Consider the following 12,724-nt stretch of genomic DNA (forward strand, 5'->3'; position numbering starts at 1 on the left):
TTTTAGTTATATTATCGCTTGCCTTCAAGCTGAAAGCAATAAACTGGATTTTTAACTGCGCCACGTAAAGCATATTTTCAAGCTAAATGTGGTTTTCATTAGATTTGGGCCAGCACATTTAGCAAAGGCTGACAGTCTGCCATCCTTTGTTCTTCTCCTCTGCTGCCAGCAACTACTTTATAAGGGATTCCAAGCCCCAAAGCAGCTTCAAAAAAAACCTGATGACTTCAATAACAATCCTCACAGTGTCAGACGCTGTTGAGACATCACACTATAAACAGTTTCACATTTGTACTAAACATTTGAGTTTTAAGCTGCATGAAGCTTTGGGTGCCGAGGTAATGTGTGAGAGTTTAGTGTTTCTAATTAAATGTTGGTAGTAATTATCACAAAGTGTGAAAGCATGAATATTAATGGGGGGGGGGGGCTGCATTGAAAGCACTGATGTTAATAAGAGTTTGCAGGGTCCACACAACAGCTGTTTTATGACTGAGGAAAGACTAGTTTGAGAAATCAGCATGCCAACTACACCTGGAAATGAGTTTTCCCTGTCTTTAATTCTGTTCATGTTATTCTTTCCTCTGATTCACAGGGTAACCAGGAAGCCACAGCACCCCCTGACACTATGGCGCAGCCTTATGCGTCAGCTCAGTTTGCTCCACCTCAGAATGGGATCCCGACAGAATACACAGCTCCACATCCCCATCCAGCCCCGGACTACACAGGCCAGACAACAGTCCCTGAGCACACGTTAAACATGTACCCTACTGCCCAGACACATTCAGAACAGAGCGGTACTGACACAAATGCACAAACCGTGTCCGGAACAGCCACAGTAAGTGCAAATTTTCTACTTTTCTAGTCCACAGGTCAGAACCACAATATTTTTGTTTGCCTGCATTTTATCTTCGCATTTACCAGCTAATTAATGTTGGGTTAAAATCATCATAAAAAGATCTATTGGCTGTGAATTGGATTTTGGATTTCACTATTGTCTTCTATTTGATTGAAACATTTTCCATAAATTGTCAGGACTTCAGAATATTGCCACCACTTTTCTTATTAAAGGGGCACATTCTTCACGAAAAAATATGTTTGTTCAGGGAGGACATAGAAACAGAAGAACCATGTGTCATTTTCTTCATGTGTGATTTGTGAATTACACAAGAATGGTTTTCGTATTCATTGGTCAGGTGCTTGCAAACATACAATATGATTTTGTCAAACACTTTTCGTAAGGAGTGTGTCTTTTTAATGGGTTCAAATTTCAAGACATCTAAGAGTGCCACCCAGCCACCACTGGCGCTTTAACAGTCAATAAAGTGTTACCATCTAGAAAGCTTGACTGATATTTTATGTTTAACTACCAAACACTCCCAGGAGAAACCAACAGCTTTGAGGCCTATTGCATTAAGCAGTTTACTGAATAGCTCTAATGTCATATACTTCCAGGTAAGAAAATAAACCATAAACAAAGCATAGCACTTTGTCTGGCCTCTGTTGCTGTAATTGCTCTGTGTATGGTTACATTCAAAATGGAGCTGGACAGATTATCCATCATTTTAGGTAGAGTCATTTTAAAGTTTATTCCAATGTAAATTCCAATCTTTATTAATAATACAATTTTTGTATTGCTAGTACAATTGTTGTGTTATTAAGAATACAGCTATTAGACTAACCAGAATCTGATAGTTTGTGGTGTTGTGTTTAATTGCTTACCTTGCATTTAGAAAATATACAACACTATATTTCAATGAGAAAGTACTGTCCAATGAAACACGTTGACTAGTTCCACTCAGTTATCACCACTTCACTGTCCCCATGAACATTTGCCTCAGTCACCAATATCCTCGAGGACTGTTCAGTTCTTACTTTGTAATGGTCCAAATCAGGACAGTGAAATCTATGGAATTTTCCTGTTGATTTCTTGTTACATACACCATTAGAACCATATCAGGAGATGTTACATTAAGGTACCAGAAGGTGAACTTTGTCCATTTAAGACAGTATGATATTTTATTGGTTGCAGCAAAGCAATGTTAGCAGGCTAGGCCTGTGGCCTGCCAGCTTGTTTATATTGCTTCATAGTGGATCCATAAAACACTTTAAGTACATTCAATAGACCGCAGTGTTGATTCTGTTAGATGCTGAATACATTGAGGATGAAATTTTAGTTTTCTGTCCCATTTTATTCTTGTCTTTAATGTTACGTGGAAATTCTGCAGGATATTTTCCATTACTGCCTCAAGTGTTCTTCAGGTTTTGGGTAGCTTTCAATAGCATTGCTTAACAGTTTCTTAGAAAAATGATGAGGCCTCAAGGTAATGAGTTTAAATACTTGAAAAAAATATCCACAGAATCTTGAAGACCAGAAAGTCAGGAACCCAATTTAGCTTGGTGGTCAGTGTACCAGCGAGTCCAACCATGTGACCTCATTTCCCCCAACTATCTTCTTTTCAAACCCAAAATCCCAAGTCTGAGGAATAGGGAGATCTGGTTGCAAAAATCTTTTAATGAGTTTTAATGCTGCACCATTAGTTAACAAGGCATAAAATGTAAAGCTTATCTTGTTTAGCCACTTTTCACCCAGCCACCCCCAGAGTGCTCCACTGCCTTGCTAGGTCCCATCAAATCAACGTGGCAAAAAGTTGGCAAAACATACCCAATAGGACAGATAAGGCAAGAACAAATGGCAATTCAAACTTCTGAGCCTCTGATTGGGAATCAATCCAATTCTCCAGCATAAAAGTTGCAAGGTTGGTCCTGTGTCTGGTAGTATTTTAGCACTACAACACTTACATTTTCTAGGTTATTATGCCATTATAAACTGAGAGCACAAAAATGACAAAGGTATATATTTCTTTTCGAACTGGAATGAACGTTCTAATTGCAAACCGCAGTGGCACCAATGTCAAAGCCAAAATAAATTGCTTAGATGGACAGAACTTGACAAAAGTATATTGGGCTTGTCATAGTTTAGCTACCTTCTTCTGCCAGCAGTGGAATAAAATTGATGATTTAAACAGTACAGAGAATTCATTATTTCACTCAATATTTTAATACTATTTGTAAGTAACTTTACAAATCAGTGCTTGAAGGTGCATAATAATTTTCTGAGACAATTTTAAAGAGTGTTTTTCTTTTAGATCAGTATATGAATGGGATTATTAGGAAACTGACAGCAGAACTTTATCCCTGGCAGCATCTCAGATACCTGAAATCCCAAGCATTAATTTTGGTTTGCAAGCCAAATATTCCTCCAGATAATGGCATCATATAAAGTGAAAAATAAGACAGGAGAAAGTTAAAACTTACTCCATGTATGCAATTAACTGGCCTGCGAAAGAGCATTTAGCCATAGATAATGCAAGTCAAATCAGTGTGACGAAATATGCTGTCCAATTGTTAAAAAAAAGTTAAATCCTCAAACAAGCGCATGCTGTTTCCAATGATTCACTTGCCCATTCTAGTTACATATCTATCTTCACCTGCTTGAGCTAATTTGGAAGCAATCCATCAGTGAACAGAGCATTGCAATGAAATGTAAATAACTTTTAATAGCTGCAGTAAGATTAAATGATGATGGGAATGTGTGCAGAAATAATCTATTATACTTTCCACATAGATACAATACAGGCCTGCAAAAGGCCGGGGAAATAAATATTGCAATTTTAGAATGACCTTATCCATAAATCCTTGGCTTTTTCTTGGTAAAATTGTACCTTCAGTCTTGAAGCATTGAAAATGTCAATAATTTATGTCATTAGCGCTGAATAAATGCGCTCCTGGACTGGTTACATTAAGCCTGTGAACATCTTTTATGGATGAACTAGATACATGATAATATTCACCCACTATATATTGATTTCTGAGGGAGTTTTCATTTTACTGCAATACATCCTAAGCCCCTAGGAGACAACATAACCCAAACCTAGACACAGTAGTTTGCTTTCAATTCGTATAATTTAGATTGGCAGGCTTCTAGGATTAGATTTTAAAATGCTTATCTTTGTCTTTGTAACAAAAAAGCACAAGGAATTATATTGTTGGGTCTCAATAACTACTTTGAACATCTTTCTCTTGTTGAGTTGTTTAGATGTCCCAATCCATAAGGCACAGTTTCTGAGACAACTGGCTTGGCCTACAGTCATGTTCTGTATTTCTCATCTCACAACAGTGGTTATCAGGGTACCTCTGGCCTGGGTCCTGCAACATAGTCATGCTCAGAGGATTTGTGGCTGCTTTAACCTCACTGAATGTCCATATATAAATTGAATGACATTAGTTACACATAAACCCACAAGATGAGGATGAGGGGCCTAGAATTTGGTTTGCTTTTCCATAACAGGTGGACCCGAGGCACACCTGATATTAAGCTTTATTTATGAGATCAGTCAGCTGCAGACACTTGCTGGCCAACACAGGCAGTTTGCTAATGAAGAGCATTTCAATTTTGGGCCATTGCGTTGCCGACAGAGGACCTCATGTAGATCCTAGGAGAGTGGGGGCAAGGATTGGGATGGAGGAGGCACTCAGGAGAGAGGGGCCAAACAGGAGAAAGGGTAGCATTCGTGAAATGGGTGGGCCGGAGCCAGCAATGACACTCAGTATTGCAATGGATCTAGGAGGAAGATTTCTGTTCCTTCCAGCTCTAAATTCAGGCAAGTTTAAAAAAAAACTTAGCTTTTTGGTTGTCATCTAAGGACCACCGGTTAGGTTGCTTGGAGATGATGTTTTCACAGCTGGCCCAGCACTAAGTGCATTCAGAATGGCCAAATTTGCAAAGTGGTCCTCAAACAGGTGTTAAACCCCTTGCATATGCAAATAGGGTGCCTGTTTCAGGCATGGGCACTGGACGCCACTTTTTCTGTCTTTGCCAAAATGGCAGGAAGTGCATTTCCACCAATAATGAGTGCAGGCACCTTGCCCACCATATTGGATGCTAAGGCTTTTGGGGAAAACATTTTTAGAATAACAGGGTTAAAAGATATACTATCATCAGCAAAAAAATTATAATTTTTGGATGAACAAACCAGATTTGTTTTCAACAATCTAAATTTAAAGTATTTGGGCATTTGGCGGTCTTTAATGAAAAGCTTGATACCTTAGTATACAGAAACAGTGCACCTGAGCCATTGTAGTTCCTCTCTGTACCATGGTGCAATCCAGCTTGGATTAAACAGACTTTTTAATATTGAAACCAATCTGTAATGCTCTGCTATTTTGCTTCTCTTTTATTGCAGTTATCTGTTTATTGATTACTTGGCACTGCAAATTCCTGGACTTTGAGAAGGCAGATTGGTTGATTTGTGCTTGGGGCAGGGATGGGGGTAGGATCCTAGTTATGACAGGAGTTGAAGCTGCTTGAACTGACCCATTAAAATTCAATAGGTGGGACCATGGGCCATTCTTTAGTTCAAAGAGGCATGTAAAGAAATTCTCAAGCTACCTGGGAATTCTGCCCTTTAAAGTCCTCAGTGGAACTCTCATTAGTGTGTGCTAGCATGAACCCCAGTGAGCACCTAAGAGGTCCGAGTCATTTATAAAAGTTTTACCATGACTCCATGCTTCTGTACTCTATCGCTCTATTTATAAAGCATAGGATTCAGTACGTTTTTTTAACAGTTCTATCAACATGTCCTGCTATCTTCAAATATTTGTGTACATTCATCCCAGGCCTCTCTGTTCCTGCATCACTTTTAAATTTGTGCCATTTAATCTATATCGCCTCTCTCCATTTTTCCTTCCTAAATACTTCGCATCACACTTCTCTGTATTCATCTGCCATGTGTCTTCGCATTTCATCAGTCTGTCCATGTTCTCCTGAAGTCTGTTACAATCCTCCTCAGTCTTTACTACATTTCCAAGCTTCGTGCCATCTGCAAACATTGAAATTGTGCCCTGCATACCAAAGTACAGGTTATTAATATATATCAATAAGAGCTGAGCCCTGAGAGCCATCACTGTATACACTTCTATCAGTCAAATAAATAACCACCACAACTTTCCATGTTCTGTCTCTTAGCAAATTTTGTATCTGTGCTGCCACTCATCCTATGGAGTTCAGATTTTGGATCGTATTTGTGGTCATTGACACAGATGGACACAGGTTCCACTCACTGCACTTTTCCGGGTGGAACAAACCTCAGAGCCCTAACATTTGGGGGAATTAATTGTCATTACCGTGAGCAGACTTAGTTAACTATCCACAGAGCAGGTACATTCCACACAGAACAAGAAGCATTCCTTCTTTAACAAATGCAGCACTCACAGCCACATTGAAGAAAAGCCTATTTGCTATTTTGGAGTTAACAGAGCTAAAGGTAAGCGCATCTTTTTGAGATTTTTTTTATTGAACTCTCAAAATCTTTATTAAGCAATAATATACTGTAATTCACATTCCAGTCATATACGTCAAGGCGATGTCAGGTTGTCCTGTACACTTTATAGTACTTAAAAAGAAAACACGCAATTGGCATTGGATCAAGCAATCTTTGTATAATAGAGTTGAGCGAAAGGGGGAAGGAAGCAAAGTAAAGCTGAGGCCACTTTTTCCTGAGCAACCTGCCCACTTGGATTGAACAACTGCTAACCTATGGTGTGGCGATACAGTCACGCAGTGCTCCGGTGCAGTGACGCGGTCACGTGGTGCTCCGGTGCAGTCACGCAGTGCTCCGGTGCAGTGACGCGGTCACGAGGTGCTCCGGTGCAGTCACACAGTGTTCCGGTGCAGTGATGCAGTCACGTGGTGCTCCGGTGCAGTGATGCAGTCATGCAGTGCTCCGGTGCAGTGATGCGGTCACACTGTGCTCCGGTGCAGTGACGCGGTCACACGATGCTCAGGTGCAGTGACTCGGTCACATGGTGCAGTGACATAGTGCTCCGCTGCAGTGACGCAGTCATGCGATGCTCCAGTGCAGTGAAGTTATAGATTTGAATGTCCAGGTGTATTTTTTTTCATCAGCACCCTATCTTTCCATTCTGTGTATAGTCCCAATCCGAGGCCAGAAATTTTCTCAGAGCTCATCACGCTCTGCTGTTGTATCATTTTCAGAAGTGTGGCTGTTTATGCACATAAATGTTTCCAGCAACAACATACTTTATATACTATCTTGAATGTATCAAAATGTCTCAAGGCACTTACAAGAGCATTGTCAGAGAAAATTTGACATGAGCCACATAAGGAAATCTTAGAGCACATGACAAAAAAATCGATCAAAGAGGTAGGTCTTAAAGGAAGAAAGAGAGGCAATGAGGCGGAGAGGTTTATGGAGGGAATTCTGGAGGCATCAGCAGCTGAAGGCATGGCCACAAATGATGGAGCAATTAAATTTGAGGATATGCAAGAAACCAGCATTGGAGGAGTCCAGCTATCTCAGAAGGTTGTGGGGATGGAGGAGGTTACAGAGATAGGGAGGGGCAAGGCCATGGGGGAGTTTGAAAATAAGGCTGAGAATTTTAAACTTGAGGCATTGCTCAACCGGGAGCCAGTCAGCAAGCACAAGTTGATGGGTGAATGGGACTTGGTGCGAGTTAAAATACGGGTAGCAGAGTTTTGGATGAGCTTAAGTTACTTGAGGGTGAAAGATGGGAGATCAGTCTGCATAGTGGGAACAGCGCCGAGAAAATTTCTGACCCTTGACTTTTTTTTCTGCAAAAATGTATTATTTCAAAGTTGTCTGAAAGGCTTTGATAACCAAAATTTATATACCAAGAATAAAAGTGGACCCATTGCTAATTATGGGGTACATCACTTCCAAACCTTCTCCAGTCCAAGCAATGCCCCTTTACCCCAATTATTTGTTACCTGCCTATCACTGTCCTATCCCTGCTGCTACAATACCTCTTATACCATATTCCTGAAATTTTCTACCAAGCCTTTTGTGAGAGATCTTATCAAATGCCTACTGAAAATCCACGTACTCTACATTTTCTGCATTTCCTTTATCAACCCAATTAGTTACTTATTCAAAAAACATTATTAAATTTGTCAAATATGCCATCATAAATTCATGCTGGTTGTCATCGATTAACCCATGCATCTCTAACTGCATACAAATTTTGTCATGCATTATGGATTTTAAGATTTTTCCTGCAATTGACTTTAGGCTAACTACTCTATAATTATCCAGTTTATTCCTCTCTCTCTCTTCTTGATCAAGAGTGTTAGAAATCGGTTGCTGTCCAGTCCCTTGGATCAGTTTGCATATTTAATGAAGACTAAAATATTGCGGTCAGAATCTCTGCATTACAACTCAAATGGCCAGGCAGTGAAGGATAGAACTGGAGCTGAGACTTCACACATTTACAAACTTTTGTTTACAGACACACACATTACATTGTGTGCACCTCCAATCCAACAACCACAGGTTCAGTCTTATAAGAGCAGAGGTCAATTTCCCAGTGAATGCTCACCACTTGAATACAATTAAACACCCAGTAAATATACATTTAACACTCTGCTATCTCCTCGCTCACTTCTTTCAACAGTCTAAGAGGCATGCTATTAGGGCTCAGTGACCTTGCATTTTGAAATTTTTTTTAGAACCAATTTCTTTTCTAAGAATTGTTTCATATCCTCCTGTAAATGCATCTATGTTCTCCTTTCTATCATTTGTTAAAAAATCAATACAAATTATGAATTTACTATTTCTATCATACTCTCATATTTCACAATTAGATTCCTTCCTTCATCTCTGAGTCGCCCTACCCTCTTTTTTTAAATATTTTGTCTGGTTATACAAGCCCTTACTTTTTCCTTTTCCTTCCTGTTAGTCTTTCTCACATTAGCATTCTGCCTCCCAACTGTACATTTTAAGGCCATAGAATAGTACAGCACAAAAGGAGGTCATTTGTCCGTCGAGTCTGAGATGGTTCTTTCAAAGAGCAATCTAGTTACTCCCACTCTCCCACTCTTTCCTCAAATCCCTGCAATTTTTTTCTCCAAGTATTTATCCCATTCCCTTTCGAAGGCTACTATTGAATCTGTATCCACCACCCTATCAGACATTGAATTCCAAATCCTAACCACTCATTGCGTAAAGACATTTTTTTTCTCATGCCACCCCTAGTTCTTTTGCCAATCAACTTAAATCTGCGCCTTTTCATTATAAACCTTTCAGCCATTGGAAACAGTTTATCTTTATTTACACTATATAAGCCCTTCATGATTTTAAATACCTCTATCAGATTTCCTCTTAGCCTTCTCTGCTCTAAGGAGAACAATCCCAGAGACTAGAGGCCATCAGTACATGAAATCAAATAGGGAATTCAGAATAGGGGCTGGATTTTATTCTGGAGGTAGGGCTCCCGAAGATGGGTCAGAAAGCGTGGTGGGAGGGTGGTGGTGGGTGCAACGCTGCCTCAGCCATTTGTCAGATCCCCAGCCTCATTCAACAGCAGGCAGACAATTAACTGCCTGCCACCGGGGCTGCGATCCCCTTTTAGGAAAGCCACTCGCCTCCAACAGCAAGGCAAGTGGGGTTGGGTCTTGCTGAGGCCAATTGGGCAGGCAGGCCCTGGCAATCGGGGTGGTGGGTGGGGGGTGATGTGCTACGGAGGCAGCCATTGCCGCTGTGGGGCCCCTTTGTGGGCCACTGAGTGGCCAAGTAGGAGGCCCGTGCTCCCCAGCCCCCCCCCCCCCAAGTCATAAAATGGCAAGGGAAGTTGGGCATGCAGTGCCCGTCGCCTTTGCGACACCATGGAATTTTACCGAGATTAAGGAAGGTTGAGGACACCCTTCCCGTCCAGAGGCTAATTGAGGTCATGTGCCAATTAAGAGCCACTTAAGGACCTCTTCCCATCACCACCGGTATTTTACCATTGGGGTATTGGGGGAGGGGTGGTGGGGAACCCTCCTCCATATGGTGAGGCCACCCAGTTAAGCCTCCCTGCAGGTTCGATGGGGTTGGGGCGTGGGATCCTCCTGATTGGGCACTTTGGCCCATGGAGGCCATCCCAGCAGCAAGGGCCAACTCTTTGAAATGACCCCCCCACCACCCTCACGACTAACCCTGAGCAGGAGAATTCCCACAAAAATTGTCTGAGCACCGAAAAATGTGGCAGGTGTCCCCCGAACGGCCGAGGCAGGGGTGCCCTTAGCTTTCCGGCCCCACGGCGACAACCACACCTTGGGCACAAAATGTTTCTTGTTGGAACTGAAAGGTACTGGTCTGGGAAGTGGTCTAGGAAGCATTCCAAATGGCGTTCCCCAGTTTGACCACATGCTTTACTTTTATTCCAGACAGCCTTGAGACATTTAAAATGGCCCATTTTATTTCTTCTGCTGATCTTGCATGGCTCTGTAACATGTCTTCAGTTCTCCACCTCTAACTTGGCCCAGAAATTAAATTACACAGCAGCTTTTTTTCAGGAAAGCAACAGGTGCTGAAGGGTCCAATACGATGCTAAATCCATGCCGAGTATGTGACACAGGCCACATTGGTTAGGGTGCCTGCCTGAATCACATGTTAAGTCCCTGATCTACTGAGGTAATGGGCTCAATGCCTATTTCAGACCGCAACATGCACCATACAGACTGAGCTCAGTTTTCTCAGGCATAGTGCAGCCAAATAATAGTCTTTAAAGGGACTGCTTCCAAAAAAGGTAGGTTTAAAAAAAAGCCTACTTACATGAAAATGGAGCCAGAAGGAGTAATAGTGCCCCTTCTGACTGCACGTTGAAACTGCTGTCCACTCTCTTTCCCCACGCTGCCACCCACCCCCAATCTCCCTGCCCTCCACCAGACTCACTATTGCTTTGGTGCCAGCATGCCTACTGGCCTCCTTACAACTGGCAGTTTGCTTCTTGGGACATGACTGGTAGCCCCAGCATGTAGGTCACACCCTGAGGGCACAAGAGGATCAATTTTACAAAGTGTTCTTGCTCATCTGTTTTGGCCTTTCCGTTTATGTTTACCACTAGGTTCTTACCTGAAGTCAGACACATATCAATTCCTAGGCCCTCATTCCATTGTTTGGTGGCCTGTAATGCACGCTGAAAATTGTACTATTTCCCTTCCTATTTATTAGCTCCATAGGGATTTATGTTTCCTACAAACCGCTGGTCCTTATGTTTCAGCACCATGATACAATTCCACAGCAACACTGCCACCTCACACTCAAGTTTTCTCTTCCTGTCTCTCCTGAAAATATCATAGAACCATGAATATCAAGCTCCCAGTCCTGTCTAAATGTAAGCCAGGCCGTTGATATCGCAACAATAGTTATTAACCATTCTAACTCTCAGATTTGGTTTTGAATGCTTTATGCATTCACATACTTACCAGTCAATCTGGCTATTTCAATTTAACTTTGAGTCTTATTTAATTGTTCAATATCTTTGCCTTTAGAGAATCATGTTTTTATTTCTCACTACCTCATTACCTGTTTCCTTCCTTTCCTCCTCTGGTAATATTTTATTAGATAGTAGAATATGCATTGATATAGTAGTATCTTTCTTTTCTCAGGACGTGCTAATGGATTGCTTCTATTTTGTTTTTATCACTTCATTCATTTCAGTGAAACCTTCCATTTATTTTAGTTCATCTTAAAGTTTGTCAATTTAATCTTGAATTCACAGGACCTTTCCTTCGCCTTCAACCTAACTTTGGAAACAGGGGTCAATCAAAGTGCTGGTTCTCACTGAAATTACATTTCACTGTTATTTGTTTAGTCACATGCCGCAATTAAATTTTCAAGAATTAGCATTTTTTATTGCTGCAGATTGCTCAGATTTACCCCTCTCAATTATAATAGGAACTATTCCAGAAACAATCTCAGTTTGGACAAATGTTAGTTTGTACTTAAGGATCTGTATATTGGGAAGGAGGAGGAAAATATTGAACCATTTATCTCAGTCAGTGATTGAGCTAAATGGAGGCTGTCAATTTGCGACAATACCATTTTTGGTTAATGCATGTAGGGCTGAGCAGTGAAGGCCAAAGAATTTTTTTTTTTTTCCAAATATACTTTATTCATAAAAATCTGTAAAAATTACATTGCCAAACAGTTTCCAAACAGCACCAAAACATACAAACATTGCAAGGGAGATCAGTTTCCTTCAATACTGTCATGAGTTTCTTCCCAACCCTTCTGTTTCACAATTGTCATGTCAATTACAGTTTTACATTTACAGCAATTGAGAATATTAACGATACAGTTCGAGGGGTTTCCCATTGATCCAGCCCCTCAGTCCAGCTTGGTGGGGGAACCTTACACTGTGGTCTTTCCCCATTGAGCCTTTGCTGCGGCTGCCCCAAACTTTAGTGCGTCCCTCAGCACGTAGTCCTGGACCTTGGAATGTGCCAGTCTGCAACATTCGGTGGTGGACAACTCTTTGCGCTGGAAGACCAGCACGTTTCGGGCAGACCAAAGGGCGTCTTTCACCGAATTGATAGTCCTCCAGCAGCAGTTGATGTTTGTCTCGGTGTGCGTCCCTGGGAACAGCCCGGAGAGCACAGACTCCTGTGTTACAGAGCTGCTTGGGATGAACCTTGACAAAAACCACTGCATCTCTTTCCACACCTGCTTTGCAAAGGCACATTCCAGGAGGAGGTGGGCGACCGTCTCTTCCCCACCACAGCCAACGCGGGGGCACTGTGCGGAGGGGGCGAGACTTCGGGTGTGCATGAAGGATTTGACGGGGAGGGCCCTTCTCACCACCACCCAAGCTACATCTTGGTGCTTGTTTGAAAGTTCTGGTGATGAGGCATTCCGCCAAATGA

At 41.7% G+C, this 12,724-nt stretch overlaps 1 protein-coding gene across 11 annotated transcripts in view; it reads left to right on the top strand.

The window, feature by feature from the left end:
* The window catches only part of rbfox1 (RNA binding fox-1 homolog 1), a 1,351,350-nt gene that overhangs the window by 1,035,063 nt on the left and 303,563 nt on the right, over positions 1-12,724 (top strand). For all 11 annotated transcript variants that reach the window (XM_068056115.1, XM_068056118.1, XM_068056113.1 and 8 more), the window contains one exon: positions 593-835. In XM_068056115.1, coding sequence (XP_067912216.1) covers positions 593-835 — 243 coding nt within the window. The remainder of the gene's footprint in view (positions 1-592; positions 836-12,724) is intronic.

This window comes from Heterodontus francisci, chromosome 24 (assembly GCF_036365525.1).
Source record: "Heterodontus francisci isolate sHetFra1 chromosome 24, sHetFra1.hap1, whole genome shotgun sequence".
NCBI lineage: Eukaryota > Metazoa > Chordata > Chondrichthyes > Heterodontiformes > Heterodontidae > Heterodontus > Heterodontus francisci.